Below are 25555 nucleotides of genomic sequence, written 5' to 3' on the forward strand. Positions count from 1 at the left end.
ACGGCAGCCACCTTTTCCGATAACCATATTTACAAAGGCGTGTCGGCGCGTCGTTTGGCTCTTTTAAAACAGGCTGGCACGCAGACAATGCAAAGTATACTCGTTTATACATGAAATATAGGGTCATATTTTGGCCAGCCATCAGCATTATTTATGCCGCCCACCGCCTACGTGCATTGTTTGGCTAATAAAGCAAAACGAAAACAAGTGAAAACTCCGGGCAAGGGAAATTTTCTGGCCATAAAGCTGCTGTATACGGGCCATGTTTTTAGAGCCCACCGGGTGTGGGGCGCTCGCAATTGATATAGGTCCGCCAATCAATAGCTGTTCGTTCGCAGAAACGCCTTTTCACACCTAAACGAACAAGCACACACACCCACATGACCACAACAACAGCTGCAATAGCAAGCCATGTTAGTTGGTGTAGGACTACAACTATAGAATGTCTGCAGATGGATAAATCGAACAATGATACAATTTTGTTCGAGTGTATACGGGTAAATACGCGAATTTGAAAAGGCAATGGAATAAAATTTGTTTTCCTGTGCAGGCAAACCGAATTGCTCAATCATAGGCCACATAGTGCTGAAATGACTTCTAGCCAAACTAAAAGTCCTATTTGCTCCTCTCTGAAAGCCAAAATGTGGTGCTGTTGAAAAACGCGTGTTGCGATACGCATACTAATGAACGTCGCGGACCGGAAGTGCGTGCCTATACGCGTATGTCTGTGTGGGTGACTGAGCACTGACGACATTAGCGCCATTTTGTCGTAATTAATGTGCGCCATATTAGTTGCTATTTGGCCATTTTTCACACACACACAAGCATTGGCACTCACAAAACAGTTTTGTGGGAGAAAACTTTTGCAATTTTAGTTGAAGAATTTCGCACAGCTGCCTGTTTCCGGTGGTCGGAGTAAACTCTGTGTGTGTGTGAGTGAAAGAGGGCCTCACAAATGGCTAAGCTATCTGTGTGTGTGTCGACATTCATCTTCCTGCAAAAGGGGCCACGCACACATGCTCACAACATTTTGAGACGAGTTTTTATTGCTGGCATAATTAGCCGAGTTGGAGCTGGAGGCGCCTGGCCAAAAGTCAGAGGCATACAGCAACGAAAAGCCTCCAGACTGTGGTCGGCTGAATGGAATTTCGACCAGAGGTTGCTGTCCTTGAAACGTGTATCTAATTCCCAATATTAGATTGGTCGACAGCAGACTTGGACACACATAAAAGATACGAAATGATATAAGAGACTTTTTGTTGAGTGGTGGCACAGAAATTCCTTTCGTTGAAAGTAGTTTTCAACTGAATAGTGTATAAGGAGCAATATCTCTCAAAATAGCTTCAATGTCTATAAATAAAATGTAAACTTTAGGAAAATGGGAATATTATATTGATATATCACATATATTGAGATGTAAGTTCTGTGAACGCAAAGTCAGTTTTCTGCTTAAAGTTCATATAACTTATACATAACCGACCTACAATTTAAAGTTTTGGGACCCAGCTCGTGAATCAGAGCTGTGTATATCGTTCAGTTTGTTCGTCTGGCTCGGCCTTTCACAAGGTTAGTTAGCCGGCTGTTGGAGCCCTCTTGCCGCTTTCTCCCTTCTCCGTCGGCTGCGTATATTTAAATGAAATGCTGCTAATGCGTCTGTTTATGCTTTATGTTGATGTTGATGCTGCCGAGTCTGCGGCTGTTTCTGTGTGCACGGGCCTATCCTATTTGACTTTATGCAGTATTTATTTGTGGCGCACACACACTCAACACACACAAAACACACGCATACAGCAATAGCACACGGCATCCATCACTTACACCAACGCCACAGTGTTTATGTTTGAGCAAACACATGAGCAGCAGGGCGAGCAATACCAACATGGGTCACATGTGCGTGGTGCGCATTTAATTTCTATGGCCGGAAGTTGACTAGACAGTTGACTGCCTCCTGTGTCTGCCACATACATATGTATATGCGCATATGTACATGCGTAGTATTTGTGTAAGCTGCTTTTTTTCCGTTCCACTTTTCCATCTCTGAGCTGGGTTTTGGCCTGGATTCTACTGTTCAGTTTATCAATATTTGCTAAAGGGATTTAGGGGTCGTGGTGGAATACAAGCGGTGAGCTCAGCTAATTGCCACCGAACTCGTATTGGATTTGCATTTTTTTTTAAATTCCTTTAGCTGGCCATTAGATTTTTCTCCTGGTTTTTTTCTCGATTTATAGCCACATTTACTGCCGCCATTACTGAAATATGCTGCATCAAAAAATTGGTGACTTTGCCCCACTTCACGCCATAAATCAACGGGCCAAAAGGGAAAACTACTTAAAGCGCCATTACAACAAATTTAAAGCAATTTGAAACTTAGGCCAGCCGCACACGCCCCCGCACCCCTCTCCTGGCCTTCATCATTTGGTTTCGAAAGTTGTGCCAAATAAAAAGGCCAACTCAGAGTGGAGAAATCCGAAAAAGCGAGGACTGGCTGGACGGGCAAAAAGAAAACAAATGTTTTGGACACTTTATTATGCGCATTATTCACTGCTACAATGTTTTATCCTTTTTTTTTTTGTTCAACAAGAGAGCAGGACTGTTGCTCCCGTTGTGCTGGCGATTTCTAGTCCATTAACTTGACCCAAAGGTCCACTCAACGGGAAGCGCTTTAAGAAATCATTCCGTATAAATGTCAAACCGGGCCCAGGAGGCTTGGGCCCACTCAAAGTTGTTAGGCCAGCATTAGCAAAGTATTATGACTTGATGGGGCCCAATCCTTTTGTAGCAAGTCATTTGTGCAGCTGAAGGGCTTTTGGGTCTCAAAATGCAAGCGTAACCCGGTTTCCAGCTGAACAAATCGCCGAGGTCTAGGCCTATCATGTGTAAAATTAGCTTATTCCGTTGGATAACCATAACCATAACCGCCTGTGTCCTGCCCTCCATCCGCCAGCTACTTACCAAGGTTCCAGCGACTTACTTTGGTCCCAGCCGTTGGGCACAGAAATAGATTGCTCCTGCCTCGTCTGTGTTGCATAATTCTCGGTGCGCTTAATGCAATTTTTATGTAGCCTGTGCATTAAGTCATAGTCAGGAGCACGACGAGGAGGACACATTTCTTTTGCCTGTTGGCGCATTAAATTTATATGGGAATTGCTCTGCCTGCCATATGGGACGCCGGGTAAAAAAAATATGGATAAAGGGGAAAAGCCCACAAACTTTACCTCGACCACAGCTCCTACCCATTTTGACTTGCTGCCAAGCATAAATTTTACAAAACTCAACAAATAACCCTGGGGCGGCGGCAGGGATAAGTGGGATGATGGTGAGGGGTTGGAATATGGAAAGGAGCCGGTAGCGAAAATCCTGGACATTGCCAGGTTTTCCTTTCCGATGCCATAGCCATGCCTTTGCTAAATTTATTTTGTGGGCGTGCAGTTTTCAATTTGGCAGCAGCCCGGACCCAAAAGAATACGCAGAATGCCTGCCAAAGGCGTGTGTTCAGCAAAATCAATAAAAACACATTTAAAACCGCACCACGACACTAACAGGACACAAAAAACATGGGTCCTGCCCAATGCTTTTTGTGCCGAGTCAGCGGAAAAAGAAACCGCCGTCCGGTTGAGTCCGGTACAATGCTAATTCGGAGTGCGCCAAATCAACACGATTTCCCCAAAAAGGGAACGATGGTGGGTGGTGGCGAGGAGGCCTCGGCTTTCCCTTTTCCCTCGAACAAATTACTGCCTGTGGGTGAATGTTAGTTCCATCAGGCTTTTTGCACCACTCCACCACTCGCTGTGTTTGTCTAACACGATTGCATTAGGCCTTCCATCGACTTCCTGCCCTTTCCGCCGTACAACGTGGCGTATACGCATTGTCGCTACTTGAGTGGGTGCATATGCACTTAACTTTGGCGCTGACCCACCCACTTTCGATTTACGTGCCTCGCTTTAAAAGTTGTTTGACCCATTTAGGGACAAGGCATTTTAAATGCACTTTATTCGTACGAGTTTGCTGCGACTCCCTGGCACACAAATAATAAAAGCATTCTGCATTCTATATGCGTTGCAGCAGGGGGCTTGCCAGGTATTTATGTTTGCAATTTAAATGTTTTTTTCCCGCTCCCCCGGCTAGCTTTTCATTTGTACTCATTGACATACTGAAGTATCTGCAGATGCGACGACTCTTCCTTGTTCTTCCTGAAAAACTCTCACTCTCTAGCATAAATACTTTCGTTTGTCTACGCCGGATGCGAATGCGGATGCGGATGCAGATCCAGATGCAGATGCAGATGCGGATGTGTTGCATAGTTTCGAGTGCCATTCAATGGAGTATGCTGAACCACTTCACTTATTTATGCATTCGTGCGCACTTTTTCTCTGCCGCCTCTGACGTTGTAGTGCATTTTAATTTCGTTTGCATATGACAGGTAGTGCTCGGCCCATGCCATATCATCCAAAGCCCATGGAATTCAGTGAGACTTTTATTCATTTGCCTGACGCTGCTTAAATATGCACGAATTCGAATGCTCAGGACTCACCTGGGCCACCCCGCCAACCAGCCAACCCACCACCCATCTACCGATGTTGGCTGCATGCGAAATTCATCGAATTCATAAAATGGATTTATGAAGAGCGCTCTCGATTCGCTTCGACTCTGTCTGGCGTAGGGCGAAAATTCAAGAGATGCCAAAAACAAACTCGAGTGGATACATTAAGACCTTGCAAATTTTGTGTAAGCATTCGAGATGTTTTTCCCAGCATTTTCACATTGCAAACACTAAACGTCTGCCAGTGATGGAGAACTCAAACGGTGCCAGCTGCAAGTATTATAGATTCACGAGATTCATGAGACCCTGTTGTGGACAATCGAATATCGACTGTGTCAGAAAAGGTCATTCATCTTTTGATTTATTTTACGCATGCACACACGGCAAACATATGAATATAACATTACCCAGTTGGATTACTCATTTAAGGAGTGGCAGTGAAAGGGAAAGTTTACTTACTGAATTGTGAGAGTGAATTGTGCTTATTAATGCAGGATTCTGCACCTTAAATAAAGGCCAGATTTTATGAGGGTTTTTATTTCAATGCCGAAGTTAAACATTCATCGTTATGATTCTTTAATATACATAGTAGATAAAAAGGTTCAAGAGCATTGAAATGTAAGCACGCGGAGGACCATGACTTTTATAACCTTTTTACAATCTAAGAACCCATCTGGTCAATTATCCATATCGGGGCCCCTTGTTAGCCCCAATAAAAATGATACAAATTAATGAAACATAAGTCAAAACCAGCGACGCACAGACATAAAATGCCAATCAAAAGCCTATCTGCGAAACGGAACCAGACAGTCGGGCTGGCACAAAAATATCTGTAGGTCCTGGATGTGTTTTGTAGACCCCAAAAATGGCCAGGACATTGGCCAGGCCCACTCGAAAAGGCGTCGCAACGTTGCACAGTCAATTTGCGTTCGAGATTTATAACAGTCACAATGCGCCGTTCTATGGAAACAGTTGACTCGGCACCCGTCCGCCTCCATTTGGGCCACCACCCATTTTCAGGACTCGACGTGTCCTTGAAGCGGGCGCCCATCGAATCATCAACTGGGCCGCTGGTCTCGCTTCGCCATAAATATTTTTTGCTCGATCAAGTGTACTAATTTAATGTGTTGCCATGGCTATATATGCTATATACCTAAATATGTGTGTGTGTGTGTATGCAAGCGAATCGATGAGTCGACTGACTTGACTAAGGCTCAAACCCCTCTCAGTCCCCCTTTCCCCATGACGCTATCAACGCTGGCAGGACATTCAAAACAAGATTTATGACAGGCGTGCGCTAGCTGGAAGATGGGAAGATGGCAAGTGGGTGGTGGTCCAGTGGGCGAAGTTGGAGTGGCAGACGGGCAACAATAAAATGAAATCAACGTTACGAAACAAGAGAAATGACAACGTTGCTAAATGGGCTTATCTGAGCAGCAAGCGGGTTGGAACGAGATGGCTCCTCGGACCGTGCAAAGTTTTTCGATTGTCTGCCGAGCTCAACTTGGAGAATTTTTCGGTTGAAAATTTGATTAATGTTTCGCTCCTGTGACTGACGGCTATTAACAAGGAAGGGATATCCAAGCACCAGCCCCAGCGACTGGGACCAGGCCAGAGATCATGGAGCTTGAGTGGGTAGTGTGTGTAGCAGGTCATGATTTGCCGGCTGAGATTTATCATTTTGGGATCCTATTAAAATTCGAGCAGAGCAACAAGCCATCGGGGTCACTTAAAAGTCGATGATGAGTGTTTGTGGCATTACGGCGGATAAATGTATTTTGGATTACATTGGGGAAATCGCAAGTGCACATTAATATTTATGTAGCTTGTTTTGCTATCTTGAAGTCTGTACAGTGTCGGTCATAACTAATACTATAACAAACAGTAAAGCACGTGAACTTATCACAGCCGGGTACCTTATCCTTACGATCCTTTGAGTGCGTTAAATTAAAGCTTCTTTGAATATCCTTTTCTTTGTATTCCGCTCTTATGCAACATCCTTGTATGCTGGATGGTGGGGACGGGGGCGGGTGCAGGTGCAGTTCAAAGCAATTTCAGCGCTGAAACAAAAACCCGATTCTCCCAGAGCTCTTTTCCCGTCTTAATTATGTGTCCCGTGCAAGTTTCGCGGAGCATTTGTCTTTATTATGGGCTGAGCTACAGCCAGGGCCTGGGCCTCGGGAAAAGATGCCGGCTGACTACCTGGCAGCAAGGACATCTGTCGCAACTTCTTGCCAGCCCGAGCCTGTCGCCTTTATTATCATTGTTATGCCCCGGTGCCGCTGCCGCTGTTGCCATTGTTTTTCCGCGCTGACATTCGGGGCGGTATCATATACAATGGCAAAGGGGGCAGCGGAATGACGGGCGGAGGAGCATAAGCTAGGTGAGCTCAGTGGAATGGAGAGGCAACAATACATCATGTATGCAAAATGATGTATGCATGTAAATGACGACGCCGACGACGACGACTACTGCTACTACGACGCACAAGTGTTGCGAATTAGGCCAAGGAGAAGCATTAATAAACGCATTTAGTGGGCGCTGGCGTACGCGTCGTATGCGCAATGCCGAAGAAAACGGCAACATAGTCATGGGCCAGGCAATGGAGGTGAAGAGTAAGCTTAGTGTAATGATGAACTCCAATTAAGAACACAAGTCCGTTTTAAGTTGAAGGCAGCCGTCGGGCTGACATATATTTATTCAATTTCTTCTTTTGATTTTAGAGTAGGCAGAAATGGTTCTGCCAGCTCAACGTCTACAGAGTCTCTGATTTTACAGTTTTGAATATATTTGGACTTAGGCTAATCCGCGTAGCTGCGCTGCCGGGTACGCCAGCAGCGGAGCGGCGTTCTTATGTATATCTTATATATCTAGGCTTATCGGGAGAGCGAGCTAAGTATGTACGTATGTAATATGCATTTGGTCGGCGTGTGAATGCTGACCAAGCACTTATACTTTTTGGCCTTCAAGTGGGCAATGCACTTATACTTTGTGGCCTTCGAGTGGGCGATCATGTTACATCCGCCCTGGGCCTAACTGCGTGCATAAACATAAACATAAACATAGCAACAAAGTGCTGTCATATGTTAATATGCTATTTTATTTAATTGTTCTTAATATTGCATAGGCACATACTACATTTCCCTCCTTTTGAAAAATAACGTAACCTAGTGAAGTTATTTTGATTATTAAATGCAAATTATTTTATTTTTATTTTTATTTTTTTTTGTGTTTTTGTTTTTGTTTGAACAACGATAGTTGATTTTGTTATGCAAAGATAAAAATATACGTAGTGTATGGAAAATTTGTATAAATGATTAAGGAAAATATAAGTTTAAATTCAATCATGAATGAAATTTCTTTAATCTATCTTTATGAACTATTTGTTTTTTGTTTTTATTAGTAAGTAGCGTAATATTGTTATTATCTCCTATGCTTTCTATCTTATAGGGCCCCGTATATTTAAAGTCTAATTTATGACCTACCTCATTTCTTAGTAAAACTTTATCTCCTACTTCTAATTCTATGTCTTTTACTTTTAAGTCATAATTTTCTTTATTTTTTTCTTTGTGTGCTTCAAGAAGTTTTCTTGCTCGAGCATATGCTACCTCTAACCTATATTTACTCTCCTTAGCGTAATCATCTATGTTATATATTGGTTCTATGCTATGTAGTTTATTAAAATGTTTTGGTAAATTACTTGTTCTACCGAAAACTAATTCATATGGACAATAATTATGTACCATAGATGGGGTCGTGTTGAAGCAGTATACGAAATATTGAAGCCATACGTCCCAATCGGTTTTGTCCGTCGATATGTAGGATCGTATATACTCGTTTAAAGTTCTATGACTTCTTTCTACTACTCCAACTGTCTGGTGGTGATGAGCTGTTGATGTTATATTTTTTATTTTCAAATATTTACACAGGTCAGTAATTATTGAATTCTTATACTCTGTTCCCATGTCCGTTATGAACGTCTTCATTGGACCGTACTTTAGAATAAAAGATTCAAATATAGCTTTTGCGACTGTTTTTGCGCTTTTATTTGCTATTGGTATGGCAACTAAGTACTTGGTTAAATCACATATGAGAGTGACTGCGTACTCGTTACCATTTTCTGACTTGGGTAGTGGACCAATTGTGTCCACAACAACTCTATCGAAAGCATGTTCTGGTGTTTCAGTTATCGTCATTGGAGTCTTTGTGTGCTTTGTTGTTTTTGCTTTTTGGCATTTTTGACATTTTCTTACGTACTCTTTTATGTATTTACTCATATTTTTCCAGTAATAATGTCTTTTGACCTTGGCCAAGGTTTTTGTAATGCCTGTATGCCCTCCTTGTATTGGATCATCATGTAATGTAGACAATATAGCTTCTTTTTCTTTTTCATTATTTATTTGGGTCACCGGGTTAAGTAGCGCTACTTTTAAATTCTTTAATATTTTATTGCCCATATTTTTAAATTTATCTATTGAAACGTGTTCAAAGATTTTTTCCCACGGTGCCATTTTGATTTGGCTGATATCATATATACCGGCCTGCAATTCAAGCCTTTGGAGAAATTGATCTAAATCAAGAATTCCATTAGTATAAAGATCACCAACATCATATCTTGCAATAATTTTCTTTCCATGTTTAAATAAACATATCGAGTCATTCAATTGCAATGTCACTACTTTTCGTACCTCGTCATTTGTTATGACTTCGTATACGTTGGGCTCTGAAGCTATTTCTTTGGTTTGCTTTTGCAAATCCAATTGTTCTTTTCCTGCGCAGGATTTTTGTCTACTTTGAAATCTTGTAGTGACTTTTAATATATTTCCAGTTATATCTTTTAGCTCTTTGATGGTTATTCTTGATAACGCATCTGCTACATGATTGTCCTTGCCCTTTAGATACTCTACTGTAAAATTATATTCCTCTAGTTCAAGCCTTATTCTAGTTAATTTAGAGCTGGGGTTCACCATCGAGAATAAATATGTCAATGGTCTATGGTCTGTTTTCACAGTGAAATGTTTTCCGTAAATGTATGGTCTGAAATGTATTATTGCCCAATGAATTGCTGCTAACTCTTGTTCTGTTGTACTCTTATTGCTTTCACCTTTCGTAAAAGCTCTGGATGCATAAGCAACTGGGAGTTGGTGGCCATTATGGTTTTGAGTTAAAACTGCGCCACACGCTTGCTTGCTTGCATCTGTTGTTATGCAAAATTCTTTGCTGAAGTCTGGGTACTGCAAGAGTGTTGGGTTAATTAGCTGAGATTTTAAATGTATGAATGCTTTTTGACATTCATCTGTCCACTCGAATGGAACATTCTTTTTACATAATCTTGTTATGTGCCGCGAATAGTCGGCGAAATTTTTGATAAAACGTCTGTAGTAATTGCAAAATGCTACAAAACGTCTAGCGCTGTCCGCATCATGTGGAACTGGGTAGTTCTGAATGACATCATATTTTTTGTCATCCGGCAAAATTCCTTTGTCTGTGCATTTGTGTCCCAAAAATGTGACTTCATGCATGAAAAATGAACATTTTTCAGGATGTAACTTTAGGTTGTATTCCCTGCATTTACCAAAAACTTCAGTGAGGTTTTTAAGCATATGTTTTTCGGAACAACCTATGACTATTAAGTCATCCATATAAAGGAATGCTTGAGACGGTTCTATTCCGGAGAATGCTATAGTCATCATTCTTTGGAATGAATTAGGCGCTATTTTTAAGCCAAATGGCAATCGCGTGAAACGATATGAGCCATTGCTGGTTGAGAAAGATGTTATATCTCTCGAGCCTTCATCCAGTTCGATTTGATGAAAACCTGACATTAAATCAAGGCAGGAGAAATATTTTGCTCGACCAAGTTGGTCCAAAATATCATCTATTCTCGGTAGTGGAAATTTGTCAGCTAAAAGTTTCTTATTAATTTGGCGATAGTCTATTACTAATCTCCATTTCTTTTTATCAGAATTCGGGCTTGACTTTTTGGGTACTAATAGCAAAGGGCTATTGTACTGTGAAACTGATGGTTCAACTATTTTATCTTTTATTAATTTCTGAACTTGGGCTTGTATTTCTTCCACTTGACTATGAGGACTTCTATAATTTTTCGTGTATACTGGCTCATCATCTTTTAATCTCAACTGTTGTTTATAAAAATTATTAACTGTTATAGGTTCTGATTCTAATGCAAATATATCTATATATTCGCTGCATATATTTTCTAATTGTGATTTAAACAATTCGGGGAAATTTTTCTTTAATTGAGATAAGACAGTTTTATTTCTGTGTTCACTATTTGCCTGAACTACATTGTAGTTCGAAAGTGGCTCATATTTTAGAGTGTCCATATTGACTAATTGGTCGGAATCGGTTGTATTTAAAATTCGGACAAATGTATTACTTGATGTTGCGATTGTATTTGCAACATAAATACCAGTTTGAATTTCCTGGTTTGGAATTAAAATGTTATCATCTTTTGATGATACTATTAATCTTCGGACAACTTGGGATCTTGCTGGTAATAACGTTGTGTTAATACCAGAGCTGTATGCTATGGGAATATATATTGGAAATTTCAAATTGTTTGGTCTAATTATAAACCAATCTTCTTCTTGGTTTAAATCGATTTGGCAATTATATTTTTTTATGAAATCTATTCCGATTATTCCATCACACGGTATTGGAAAGTTTTTATCTACTAAATGAAAATCGTGTGGGATAACGTATTTACCTGTCTGTATCTCAATAAAAGTCTGTCCTCGAGACTGAATTTTCTGTTGGCCTATGCCTTGAATGTTTATTTTATTGGTTATTTGAATATTAGAAAATTTGTCAGAGTTCTCTTTGAGAATAGAGATATCTGCACCTGTATCAAGTAGAAAAACTAGTTTTACGCCTGTTTTGGCATGAATGAATGTAGAAAATATGTTGAGATTATAATTGATGGTGTATACTCTACGATCTTCTTCTACTGAGTACCTAAAGGCTGTTGCGAGTTTCCCTGTTCTTGGATTACTCGTACATTGGCATTGTTTCTGTTGTAGTTGTTCTGACTGTTGTTACGGCCTCTGTTTCCATTATAACGGCCTCTGTTATAGCCATTATAACGGTTATTATTTCCATTATAGCGGTTTTGATAACCGTTATTCTGGTAACCGTTATTTTGGTAACCGTTATTTTGGTAACCGTTATGGTAGTTGCCTCTAATACTATTGTTATTAAAGCCTCTACCGCGGTTACTACCTCTATTGGCATTTCCGTATCCTCTATTGGGTCTGTTACCTCTAAAGTACATCACTTTATTGATGTCACCGGTAACTCTTGTACTCGTTCTTATGTATGCGCTTATCGCTGCATCCATAGTGGTGCAAGTCCCTGCTTCCAGTACTGTTTTGATACTTTCGTGCTCAGCACGATGTATCATGGTTTCAATTGCCTCTTTGGTGCTTAGACCAGTGGCATGTTCTAGAGGTATACCCTCATCGATATAGGAAGCTTCTAAAAGTTTTCTCAGGCTATCAACTTCAGCGGTAAATTGCGTTGCAGTTTTACCTCTCTGCTGAACTGTTGCTAGCTTTGCTTTGACATTACTGGATGTCTCACCGACAACTACTTTCTGCAATTTGTTTATAATTGCTGGAATTGTCGTTTCATTGTCAACTGAGTTCAAAATTGTGCCAACTATTTTTGACTTAATGACCTCAACTGCAATGTCTTCAAATGGTCCCTTAGCTAGGTCTACCAATTTGATTGCCTTAATGAATCTTTGTAAATGGATCTTTTGCCCATCAAATTCTGGCACTGTGCAGGCGACTTCCCTAATGTAAGACCTAATGGCAGCTGCTTCTTCTGCCATGGTTAAGTTATTTTCGGAGTCGGCTGCGTTATTTGTTTTATCGTCGTTCTTCAGCATTAATTTTGCTGGTATAGTTAGATCGTGAAGATCTTCCTCTTTAATGTCTTCCTTGACTATAGTCCTATCTTCCTCGTCAGAGTTAGTGCTGTCTTCATTCAAATTTATTCTTAGTGGGGTGTTTACTATGGTTGGAATTTCTATCTGGAGACTGAATTTATTTTTTATAAATATTAATTTTTCTCTTAATGTCACCAGTAGGTTCAAAGCCTTAGCACACTGTTTGCGTTCCAAATTCTTTCTATTTTGTTGGATCAACTCTCTGATTTCATTATAACTATTTACCAAGACTTGGGCATTCCTATTGATTGTTACAGCTTGTGTTGATCTGTTTTGCGTTAAGCACTTATAGGATTTTCTGAAATTTTCATTTGGATCTTTTATCTGATCAACAAGCTTTTCCCAGTCCATGCTGTGGTATACTCATAACTTCAAATTTATTCATTTGTATATATTTTTTTTTTTTTTTTAATGTAGATAAATTCAATATTACGTTTTATATTTTTTTATTTATTATTTTTCTTCATATAATTTTTCTCATATTTTCATTCATAATTGACTTTATTAAAGATCTTCCTTAAATATTATCTATACCGTTAGCAGTGCTACGGTATCGTTTCTTAAGACACTTGTTATGCAGTTTGTATATTTTTATTAATGCATTGGATACCATAATTAATGCAATTACAATTAGTATTATGGTTATCCAGAACAAGTCTGCATTTTGGACTTCTACTTTATTTATTACATTGGCTGTAGAGTCCACAGTTTTAGTGTCTATTAGACCCATTTTGGGTATACTAATTTTATATTTTGGAGAATAGAATAGAAAATTTCCTTTGTATATACTTTTATTTTCAGTTTTACTTATTTCATTTGTCTCTATAGACATTTATGTTTGGAATTATCTATTTATAAAATCTTCCAATGTTCGCAAGAGTAAAAAAAAAATTGTATTTTACATTGTTGCCTGCCTGATTCTAGCTATGGCTTCACGGGCCATATTGGGTTAACAGGGCATAATAGTATATGCTCCGTTTTACAATATTTCTTACAATTTTTCTTATCTATATATATTTTATATTTACTTTATATTTATATATATTTATTATTATATTCTGCTGTTGATGATGCTCATCAGGTGTCAGCTGGGCGTCGCCGGGGGTGGCACGCTGACACTCCCTCGCTGCTGTCTATTTGTTGGGTGTCAGCTGGGCGTCGCCGGGGGTGGCACGCTGACACTCCCTCGCTGCTGTCTATTTCTTCGCCGCTGAAGACGTCGATGGTCGCTCACAAGTCCCCAGGCAGTGGGGACTCCAGATTCCTTCGCAGCCAGGGGGGCAGGACTTCTTTGGTTTTGTTAATGCTGGTGCTGGTGCTGGACATGCCTGGTATTTTGGAACTTCATTAATTGTGGGTATATTTTTAATATTATCTGAGTGAGTTTTCTCGAGCTTATGGGTCTTTAATTCTTGCTGATATTGCAACAAGTGGTCTAGCTCTGCATGTAGCTTTAGAGCTTTCGACCAAACCGGTGGCGTTTGCTGACCGTATATTAGCCACCTTACGTGGGCTATACGTTTATTCAGCTTAGTTTTCAAACCGCCACGGTGTTTGCCCATACTCAATAGAACTCTACTCACTCAGATTTTTCCTTGGTTTTTGCAGTTCCATTTAATTAGTCCAGTCTTCTTCCAGTCCAGTGTTCCTTTGTTCCTTTGTTTTCACCAGCTTTGGTCAATTCGTCCAGCGTTGGACGACTGTCACGGTCGCCATGTAATGATGAACTCCAATTAAGAACACAAGTCCGTTTTAAGTTGAAGGCAGCCGTCGGGCTGACATATATTTATTCAATTTCTTCTTTTGATTTTAGAGTAGGCAGAAATGGTTCTGCCAGCTCAACGTCTACAGAGTCTCTGATTTTACAGTTTTGAATATATTTGGACTTAGGCTAATCCGCGTAGCTGCGCTGCCGGGTACGCCAGCAGCGGAGCGGCGTTCTTATGTATATCTTATATATCTAGGCTTATCGGGAGAGCGAGCTAAGTATGTACGTATGTAATATGCATTTGGTCGGCGTGTGAATGCTGACCAAGCACTTATACTTTTTGGCCTTCAAGTGGGCAATGCACTTATACTTTGTGGCCTTCGAGTGGGCGATCATGTTACATCCGCCCTGGGCCTAACTGCGTGCATAAACATAAACATAAACATAGCAACAAAGTGCTGTCATATGTTAATATGCTATTTTATTTAATTGTTCTTAATATTGCATAGGCACATACTACATTAGATAATCGCAGGCGCACGAAACGCAAGAACAAGAACAAGAAGCAGATGATGATGATGATATAGACGACACATGCAGGCTTATAATTTGCACGTGGCAGTTTCCTCATCCTTCTGCCTTATTTTTCTCACTCTGTGTGTGTGTGTGTGTGCTTATTGTGTCACTGAGCTTGACATACTTTCCACTTAGGCAGTCCCCACTTTTATTTTTCCCCCTGCAAGTTTATCATTTGCAGCCTTAGTTATGCATAGTGTTCCACACACACACAAGCACACACTATCCATGGCCAAGTCATCATTGCCGTCTCTCAAGTTGCTTGCTCAGTTTTCTCCAGCGACTTGAGTCCGGAATACTGCTGAGGCGACATTAGTCGTAATATGTCAGCCTGTTACTTTTACCCGCCTAGTTTTAAGTCTTGTATCCCTAAAGGATAGTGTGAAAGGGGCGGAGAAAGTACTAAGGGAAGTGGAAAAGTCGGGCGATGCGGTCTCATGTGTTTGCCCACATTTCACTGCATATCTTAAGGCGCAATGCAAGCAGTTCATTGCTGCCAGGCGGCATCTATTTTCAAGCTCTTCCAGGATGCTTTCCACTGCCGCAGGACCATTATAATTAACGCTATTCTCCCCCGCCGCACAGAGTCCTGCCACCTCCCATTCAGCCACGCATAATTAACGGATAAATTACTTATAGTGTGACGTTAATAATCCGGGCGTTAATAGATTTTTCCTCTGTTTTTCCGGCCCATTTCCATTTGTTTATTCTGGCTAACGCACACGCAGGCGGCCAGCTGTGGCTAAAACGGAACTTTCCCCCTCTTGACAAGGCCTAAATTATCGATAATCAATGAATTTGGCCTTTTATTGTGTTTTCCCAGTGGCAGTCAGTTTGTGTGCGTGGTAAAATAATTGTTTATCGAAATAATGGAAGCATTAATTTCCGCTTTATTGCATTTGGCTTTCTATATATGCTGGTACCTGGAACTATATGTTATGCCAACCCAGTCCAGCACTACTTAAGTGAAGGGATAATTAAATATACAAGGACCTCCGGTTCGGTGCCCCTTCGAGCTCTTTATTAAAACCCAGATCCCACATATGCACACGCATGGGAACTCATTAAAAATCCTCACTCAAAAGTCGTGTTGCTGCCCTGTCAAACATTTTGTAAGCAATTTAAGAGCAAAATCATGCGACAAACTATAAACCAACAAGCCGCAGACCCTTCTTCTTCGCCCCCCAAAACTCTATAGAGTGGGCGTGTCCAACGACTAATGAGACCCAGAATAGGGCAGTTCTGCCCCCTCTTTGTCGCCCAGCCATTGTCGTTCAGCCGTAAGGCATTTGAAAAGCAAACAAATAGACATTAAAAAAGGCAAAACCAACAGCAATAATCAGCTGAAGGTCTGGCATTTCCCCACTTTTCCTGGGTATTCTCACTATTTGTGAACTGAACTGAACCCCCCGACAAATGGCACAAAATTGTAGAGGTTGACGTTTAATTTGCCACTTTTATTAACAGCGCTCATATTAGGGACTCATTTATCAGGTCTGCTGTCGTGGTTGCTGTTGTTATTCTTGTTGGACCAACAAAAAACAAAATGATGAAGGGGAGTGGGATCGAGATGGGGATGCTGGGGATTATACCCTCCACCAACAGACATGACACAGTGTAACAGTTGTGGGAATTATTTAATTTAGACACTGCGCCCAGACCTTCTGCAATGCTCTTGGAAATAGGAGGTGGAACGGCACAGTGGAATGTTTTGTGAAAATTTTTAATGAAAATTCTACACATAGTTGAAGGCAATTTGGGGCTATAGCGCAATTTACTACTTCCAAATGGATTCCGTGCTAAGTGTTCCTTGTGTATTTCGAAATGTTAGCTGACTGACCACTTTGGCAAATTGTGTACCTTACTTTTTCAAGCCAATCTTGTGCACTGACAACCCATCGAAATGCCAAGTGTTTGACCAAGTTGTACCGCTTCTGCAGCCATTGTACGAGGAATCCCAGAACTGGGAGCTCCCATTTAACTGGCAAGTTGTTTTTGCACTCTCATGATGCCACTGCTGCAGACAAGGACTAGGATGCTGAGCTCCAGCAGGAGGAGCAACGGAAATAGGAGCAGGAACAGGAACAGGCACAGGCTCGCTCCTGCACAGAACAACTCCTAAGCTATTGCTTTGAGCCCGAGCCGGGCCAAATTAATGACAATGACTCTGAGCGCTGGGGCAGTGGAATCATGGGATGTGGAATGGGATGTCGGCATCCATGTAGCCACTGATTGTTTGGAGGTTTCACCCCCCCAACACAACCCCACTCCACCCAACTGCTGTTGCTTTTCTACTTTTTCAGTGTTTGTCTGCATTTGCACTGACACATGACAGAGCGTTTCATTTGTTGTGCGCACAGTCGACCATGACGCGGAGGAAGTGGGCTTCGATGCCTGGCCAGGATTAGCGGGCGAGGGGTCGGCATTGCATGGCAGAAACCGAATGCTTCAAGGGGCAGTTATGAAGTGTCGGCCCCACCTATTCCATAGTTAATTAAGAGAGAAGTGGGCCAGCCCAGTCACTTAGCTACCTATTAGCTGCTGCGAGCGATTTGGCCAAGACACGCGCGCAGCTTAAACGTGGTTAACGCTTCATTTATGGGTATCGCAGCCTAACCAATGTAATTGGCCATCCGCTCACGTTTGGATCCGGCATCCACGAACACACATTCGTCATCGTTGTGCAGAGAGGATGGCTAATTTGCCGACTGGTGTGCATAAATGGTTAGTGGTTGCCGGTGATGCAACGAGCCGCTAATGCCAATGTGCATGCCAATTTGGCTGTGGCTGCTGCTAATCAGCATTAAGCTGCGGCACATGTCGCAAACACAACCGACAATGTGCAAACGTGTGGGATGCGCGCTCCTTATGCGAATTAAAATATTGAAATTAAAAAACTTCACCCCCCTTGCGCGAAACGCGAAACGAATCGGTTCAATGGCCAAATATTTGCTGCTCACCAACAGACGCATCATCAAAATGTTTTTCTTGCCATATTTATGGCTGTGCAATGTAACAAACACATCATAAATGGGGCACAACACATACTTAATGAAATATTTATGTGGCTGCCGTGTGCGTGTGTGTGTGTGTGCAGCGAGCACATATTTGCCATACATTACGCACACATTACGGTCTGCTGTATTTGTGTTTATTTTACTCAGAGGCATGGATATGAATTTTTTTGTCCCTCGTTGGGCGCCAAAAAGAAGAAACAAAAGATGCTGGAAAAAAAACGTACAGCACACTGTGCTGCGCACTTTGAGGCCAGAGGCTACTGCTCTCTACGGTTTCATATTTTTTAATATATTAGCTAGGAAAATATTATATTATATAGAGGGGAAGATTCATGCGCAACGACTGCCTTCAAATGGGCATGTAAATTTTATTTGTTTTTTACGAGCGCATAAATCAAAGAAAATTGTTTTTTACAAAAAATATATGTGCGTTGCCCCTTTCAATGGCCGGACATTTTATATATTTTATGCGGTCGGCGACCCTTTTCTGCAGACATTTTGACAGAAAGGAGAAACTCAAATCCCGGAAAATACACGGAAAATCTGTCCCGAAGCTCCATCAATCCGCAGCCGTTCAGCTTTGTATGCATTGAATCCACCTACGATCAACTGCAGTCGATGGATATCCAATCAATAGTCGAGTATAAAATAAACGCCTCAAGGGGATTCCCATTTGAGACCCTACACGCATGTGGCATTTTCCTCATTTTGATTTTTCCTTCTTGTTTTTCCAAAAATTGATTTCATTAATTTCTAATGCTATCTGAAAATATACAAGAAACAACACCCGCGGCTCGTTTGCACAATGGGTGAGGAGGAGCGCTGGGGAAACATCAATGGAGAGTAAAAAATACAAAGAAGATGGCCATATATATTTGTTCACAGAAATGGGGGAGAAACGGCAAAAAAGATGATGTACTCAACAAATTATATGAAAACGAAATGAGCAAAAATTATATTAAATATAAAAAAGGAAATATGAAAGATTAAACATAATTTAGTGAGCAACACATCAGCTATACCCTATATTTTTGCCAAATAATCAATAACGTCATTAATTTGATTTGATTTTAAATTAAGATAAAAACGGCACAAATAAAACAGCCTTGTATTCCCAGAAAAAAGGAAATATATAAAATTAAAAAATAAAAACGAGTTAAAAAATGAATTATACCAACATAGCCAAGATTTCATTTGCAAATTCCGGGCGCAGCAATTTCGGGAAAGAATTCATTTTGGGGTTTCCACAAATTTCTTTGTGCCTCTTCACACAACCAAATTAATTTAATGCTGTAATTTGCTTGGCTTTTTCATAAAGATACTGCATATCCTTGAAGGCAATTTCCATTTGTTCTCTGCAACGTTTTCATTATGTAATTATTTCCACATGCTCACGTCGGTACGTTGAATTACTTTTTTTTATCAGATTCACCTTTTTTTCGGAAAGAGCAAAGAAGGAAAACTAAAACTAAACCTTGGCTAAGCATTTGCCGAGTCAGCAACGCATTACCCGATCCCACTTTCAGATAAAAGTGAAACCAGCGACACGTAAACGGTCATGGCCTCATCCACACACACATACACACAAACGTAGGAACAGAAACGAAAAGCTCACACACACTCGCACACAATCACTCTAATACACGCAACGTGTTGGCACCCCTTTCTTATGCAACAATTTTCGAACGTTAGCCGAAATCACAGACTCTCACAAAGAGCCGGCATAATGGCTCCGCCGGATTGGGATAGAATGGTGTCCGGGTAGGTGAACCTGAACTCCGTGGACCCGCATAAAAGCCTCTCGAAATGCAGGCGGCCCTTTTAAGTATCTATAAAATGAAAATGTTTATAGAAAAAGTGCTCAAGTGACTTGATTTGTGCATTAAAGATATGTGTATAGGCTCCACCACCTGACACGGAGTATTTCCTCGGTCATAAAATGCAAGAGATATCACTAAGCCCGGTGCCACGTGCTTGTATCTCGCAGATACTTATGCTCTGTGGCTGGGATAATGTGAATGCGAAAAGGGTAGACCAGCACACACACACACACACACACAATGGCCACTAAAATTCGGCCGTTAAGAATCTTTTAAGGGGCAGCGGGACAGGAAGTGAAAGTTTTCCGTAGTCAGTCAGTCTGTTACCGAGCCATTTACTGCATTTTTATGTGACCAGGGTCGGATTGGGCCAGGCATATGTATGTAGATAGGGCCTGGTCATTGATGGGTTATGTAAGAGCCTGTTGTGCGGCCAAGTTCCTTCAATATACTTTATATATCGAATGTAAAATGAAGGGCACTCTTTTGACTTAAATCGATTCTATGCCAATAAAAGCATTCGTTTTATGGATAGCAGTCAGCTTTCTTAATTTATGTCTATATTTTAATTCAATGTAATATAAAACAAATATCAAATATTAAATAAAATACTCCAAAGCAAGATAATCCATTAAATGGATTGATAACTTGATAAATTCCTTTTTAAGCTGCAAACAGGTGGGATGTAGATACAATTGTGTAAACAATTTCTTACATCACAGTATTAAAAACCTAACGATCTTTGAACCGTTTTACTTGCCTATTGAGGCGACAGTTCTTTCCGTAATGCCTTGGCTTTCCACTTGTGTTAATGGGATAAAAATTAAATTTAATATAAAATTCATTTGCCGAAATCAAGGAGAACCGAAACGATTGCTTGTTACATTTCTCGGACTGGCCGAGCACTTTCAATAATTGCCACTTTGGCGCACATTAAAGTCAACTTATGCCGAGAATTGACTGCTGCAACAGCCGAGGCCTATGCTCCCCGCCCTGATGGCTTTTTCTGCCCCGATTTTGCCCCACCTAGAACGCATAATCATTATCGTTACAGTTTATTGCACATTAAAACTGCGCCTCCCCCGTCGCTCCTGGTGCCTTTATGCCACTTTCTCTGGGCCAAACACTTGGCATTACATAAAGCAAATGGCCATAAAACGGAGCAGGGAACATGGTTAAAAGGACGAGAAGAACAAGTCCAAGGAGCGGACGAGAAACACAGACTTGACCGACTCGTAATTGTCACCCTCAGCGCCATTTGTTGAAATTTACACATGAATAGTTGCCGGACCTCCTGCCAGTTGGGAATTTAATTTAATTGTGACTGAAATTTGCTTCCATCCTGAGCACTCTCTCACTCCGTCCCACTCGATGTGCTTCAATTGTATCTGAAGATTTTATTTGATTTTTATGTAATTTTTAAGTACTACTCCCAATGGTGCAATTAACAAATGGGCTGCAGAATGATTTGCAGTTAGCCAAGTTTACGGCTAACCGAAAACCCTTTGGTAAAGTCAAAGAAATATATACAAACGAAGCCAACCAAACCCCAAATCCAATAAAACGGGGTTAAAGCTGTCACGCTTATTTTATTTGATAGCCCCATGATTTTAGCAAATTATGCAAATGTTTGCACTTATTTGAAACAACATTTTTGTTACTCATATTGAGTCGCACTCGTTCTGCTCACTTCTCCCCCCTCCTTTTCAAATATTGACAAGAGTTTTTTATTTAAATTTGGCTGCCAATTTCTTGGCAGGAGTTTCCGGCAATGTCACATCGCTGCCCCAAGCCCCCCCAAACCACTCCTCAGCCCCTCCAACTGCCACGTTCTGTGCATATTTTTGCCAAATCAGCAAATGTTGCCGTTGTCAACTGAGTTTTCCCCCGCCATGTCTCGATTCGCAGATTCCACTTTTTTCCCCAGTTCCAGTTTTTTTTTTTTTAGCCGTCTTCTCTTCCGTCGTCAGTGGAGCCGAGCGGAGCAAATGCCACTAATATGAAAGCAAATTTGCATAATAATTTTTGCCAGATTCTTTTGCTAGCTGGCTGCCGTCATATTTAAGTTGAAATTCCTCTAGTTTGACATTGGAATATTCGCATTTTCTCTTTAATGTTGTTATTTCTGTTGCGGTCAAACTACTTTGCCACTACTTATTAAATTAATTGAATTTAATGGTATTTAATAGGAAAATTAATTAAAATGCTTTATTTATTATGGCCTATTAAATGGTTTTTTTCCTATTCTTTGGCGAACAGGAATTCCTTTTTTTTTTTGTGAAATTCAGTCTGCGGCGGGCGTTTTAAATGTCAACTGTCGGCAAAAAGCGAACTTTTTCTTCGTTTCACTGTGTGTTTGTAATTTAAGAATTTGTGGAAATTACAACAAAAAAACTCTTTTTAAAATTGCATACAATAACATTATTTGCAGAAAAAAATTCGATTCAATTAAATCATTCAATACTTTGTTTAAATGAAACACTTCTCTGCTGAGATCGTTGTTATTTTTTAATTGGGAGAAAAAAGCCAACTTTAACTTGGAGTATTGAAGGCAAATGACAATCCCATCGACCGATGTTAAAGTTCATTTATTTGCACACCTTACGCCTGTTTGCTCTTGGGGCCATAAAAATAATTGGTAATAAATGCGCTAAGAGGCAAAACAAAATGCCAATTGCCAGAGACCAAGAAGCCAGCCAGTTCCGGAGAAAAGGAAACCGGAAAGGAATAAGAAGTCAACACATTGCTTTTAATTAATGGAAGCTGCCGAGCGAGCACCCACATACGCAGTCACCGCTGGGTTTTTACGACTTTCCGTCTGGCATCTGGGCAAAGGCATCAAAACGGGCGGGAAAATGGTGGAAATGGGTGGCAAAGTCACCGTGTCGCTTGTCAGTTTCAAGTGCGTTGAGTTATAATTTTATGTGCAATTAATTTGCCACACTATAGGTACATGCGTTTAATGCGATTGCTCGTGTGTACGTGAATCAGTAAATGAGGCAACTTTATTTTTTTGCCCGCTCAATATTGCAGGGCTACTAAAAATTGTTTAGCCAAAACCATTTTAATGGTCGCCGTGTTGTGGCCATTAATGTTGATGGCATTTTTATAGTTCCGGGCGATGCGAGAGAAAAGTTTTACTAAACGAAATGAAAGTAGAGCAACTTCCCTGCAACTAGGTTGCAATTCATTCGAACACTTTGCATTATTCAAGCCCTGGGTCCGAAAACAAATCGAAAACAAGTGGACAAACGTGGCCAAAATGGCAAATTGCGACGCAGAGAGCCACGCACAGTATTTTGGCCAATTTTACGATTGATTTTTGCTGCGCGGCTGCGAAGGGGGCGAAGTGGAAGCTGCGTTTGGTTTTAGCGAAATCTCTAATTAGCTAATTGCTATAATTAAATGTTTGCCAATGTTCGCATTCCGTTTAACTCAGCACGGGGGTAATGCAAATTCTGAGAGCTGCCACCGCAACGTCCTGGGTGCGCGTCTGTGTGTTTGGACCACGTCATCATCGTTGCCATCATTGGCATTGTTATTATTGCGGTTGCCCTCGTTCTTCGGCGCTGGTTGGCTCACAGCTCCCTCCGTAATGGCAAATCGAACATATTTGCATATGAAATGAGCGAAAAATCGAAACATGGCGGCAGCCAGACCCGGACCATGTCGTATCCCTGCGGAAAGAACTGGGGAGCCCGGCGATTTCCGGCTTAGACGGCATCACATTTTAAACGACTCTGCATGGGTACGACCTCATACCCACTCACACCCCCAGCTGGATCGAAAGTCAGGCAGCAAAAACCATTTATAATCATTATAAATTATGCATTGCATTATCGCTGCCCCAACCGTCATGACTCGCTCAGCTTGGCTTTTAGCCAGCTGATTAGCAACTAATTCCGCTGCGACCACGCTGCGTATGAGCAATGTGCGCCGCCTGCAGTTGACTGAATTTTGATTTGGGTTCACAATTAAATCATCTCTTGCGGTCAATGCATGGGGGTATAATTTTTTTTTAAACTGTTATAACTTTGCTTGGACCACGCGAAATTGCTGAGCCTACGAAATGCAAATGAGTTAACAAGTGAATTTAAATGAGATACAAACAACGGCGGAATTCCGTGACGAGGGACCGAGCGGCATTGGTCGAAAAACTCGTGGGCAGACAAAAAGGGCTAACAAAGTTTGGCGAAAGAAAATGCCTTAGAAATTTCATAGAACAGTGAAATTAGACAGGCTCTGGCCCAATCTTATAAAATTTAAATTAAAATCAGACCGAAATACGTTGGTACAACGGAATCCGGTTGTTTCGCAGGCCGGATCTGAAATAAGCTTGAGCTGGCGGAGAGTCCCGAAATTAATGTCAACTTCAAACAGTAATCTCTCGCTTTCTCGTCCCGCGCTTTAAACAAAGGCGGCGAAATATGAGCGAACAAAGCAACTGGGAATAATGAAAAGGCAAACGAATCTTAAGTGCAGGCCAGAAATAACACAAATAAATGCCGAGCAAAAGGGAAATTGTTAAGAGCAAGGACTCGGAAAATAAGCCAAGCCAAAGGACATAACTCAAAAAATGGCTGCAAAAGTAACGCACACACACACACAAAAAAAAAGGCAGCAAAATAATGGAAGGCGGCAAAATGAGGAAGAACAATCCCGTCTTGAAAGCCGGGCGAAATTAGCATAAAAAAAGGATTTGCTCGCTAATTTCACTTTAATGTGAGAAGACGAAGGAAGAAAAAGGCGCAGGACAGCGATGAAGACGTCGCGCCCATTACGTCACTTTTATCTCGCAATACCCCCTCATTGCACCGTTTTGGCCCAGTCTCTTCGCCTTTATTTATAGCATTATTAGTTGGGCCACGCGAAAGATCGCAGCGTGCGGCCCGCAACTTGGCTTTTTGGGGGGTCTGGCCCAATAACAAAGTGCTAATGCCCTCGGCTAATTATACATCATTTGTTAGCCAGTTTTTTTTTTTACATTTTTGCAGCCACTTCCCTGCAGCTCGGGCTGATTCTTTCCGTTTCCGTCTGATACACAGCAAAAACTATGGTCGTCCTACCAATCAAAAAATTAGTTTGAAAATCACCTTTAATTGTGCTACAACATTTTGTTTATATAGGTTCATATAGGTTTACAAACAGCAACCATTAAATACGCTTTTAATAATATAAAACCCATAATGATTTTTTATAAATGAGTATCATTTCTTGAAATTAAGTCGGAAATTCTTGTGAGCTACTCGTAGTGCCTCTCAATTTTTTCCAGTATCCTGTTGCCTGTGACACCACCTAATCGCTCAAATTTTTTGCAGGACCTCCCGTGCTATCTGAGTCCATAATGGGAACGGTCGGCCGGCTGCCCTGCAACGTCACCCCGCCCATTTACGAGGATCGAGTGGCGCTGGTCATCTGGTACAAAGTTGGCCTGAAGACTCCCATTTACAGGTGAGTGCCGAGCGCTTTTCAATCAATTCCGCACCCGAATGCAGCTGGTAGGTGGACCCGGAATTCAAAGGAGGCCGACAAGTTTGAGTGACACGGTTCTGTTTTTTTTTTAGAGGCGCTCTTAAATCTTTAAGCCGCCGTGTCAAATGCAGAACCACAGGCCGCAGCCCCACCTGACCGCAAACATTTCAACCACACACACTCAGACAGACACGTTGGCACGCACGGGTCCATAAATAAACAAAATTGATTACCGCAGACAACTTTTGACGCACTCAACCCGCTCGCCACTCAGCCAACAGAGCGGCCGGCAACAACAACGGGACAAACAAACACGGCCGACAGACAGATGAGGCGGGAAATTGGATCGGAAAAGCGGAGGCGGGGGCGTGGCGGTCGGAAAACGGAGACCTGCACATGTCAGTTGCCGTATTTGCGGGCAATTTTCATTCTGATTTAATGGCGGCTAAT

At 41.3% G+C, this 25555-nt stretch overlaps 1 protein-coding gene across 7 annotated transcripts in view; it reads left to right on the forward strand.

The window, feature by feature from the left end:
* LOC6735380 (nephrin) overlaps positions 1-25555 on the forward strand; it is a 62032-nt gene that overhangs the window by 17945 nt on the left and 18532 nt on the right. For all 7 annotated transcript variants that reach the window (XM_016168554.2, XM_016168552.2, XM_016168551.2 and 4 more), the window contains one exon: positions 24952-25084. In XM_016168554.2, the coding sequence (XP_016028710.1) occupies positions 24952-25084 (133 nt within the window). The remainder of the gene's footprint in view (positions 1-24951; positions 25085-25555) is intronic.

The sequence above is a fragment of the Drosophila simulans genome, chromosome 2R (genome assembly GCF_016746395.2).
Source record: "Drosophila simulans strain w501 chromosome 2R, Prin_Dsim_3.1, whole genome shotgun sequence".
Classification (NCBI taxonomy): Eukaryota; Metazoa; Arthropoda; class Insecta; order Diptera; family Drosophilidae; genus Drosophila; species Drosophila simulans.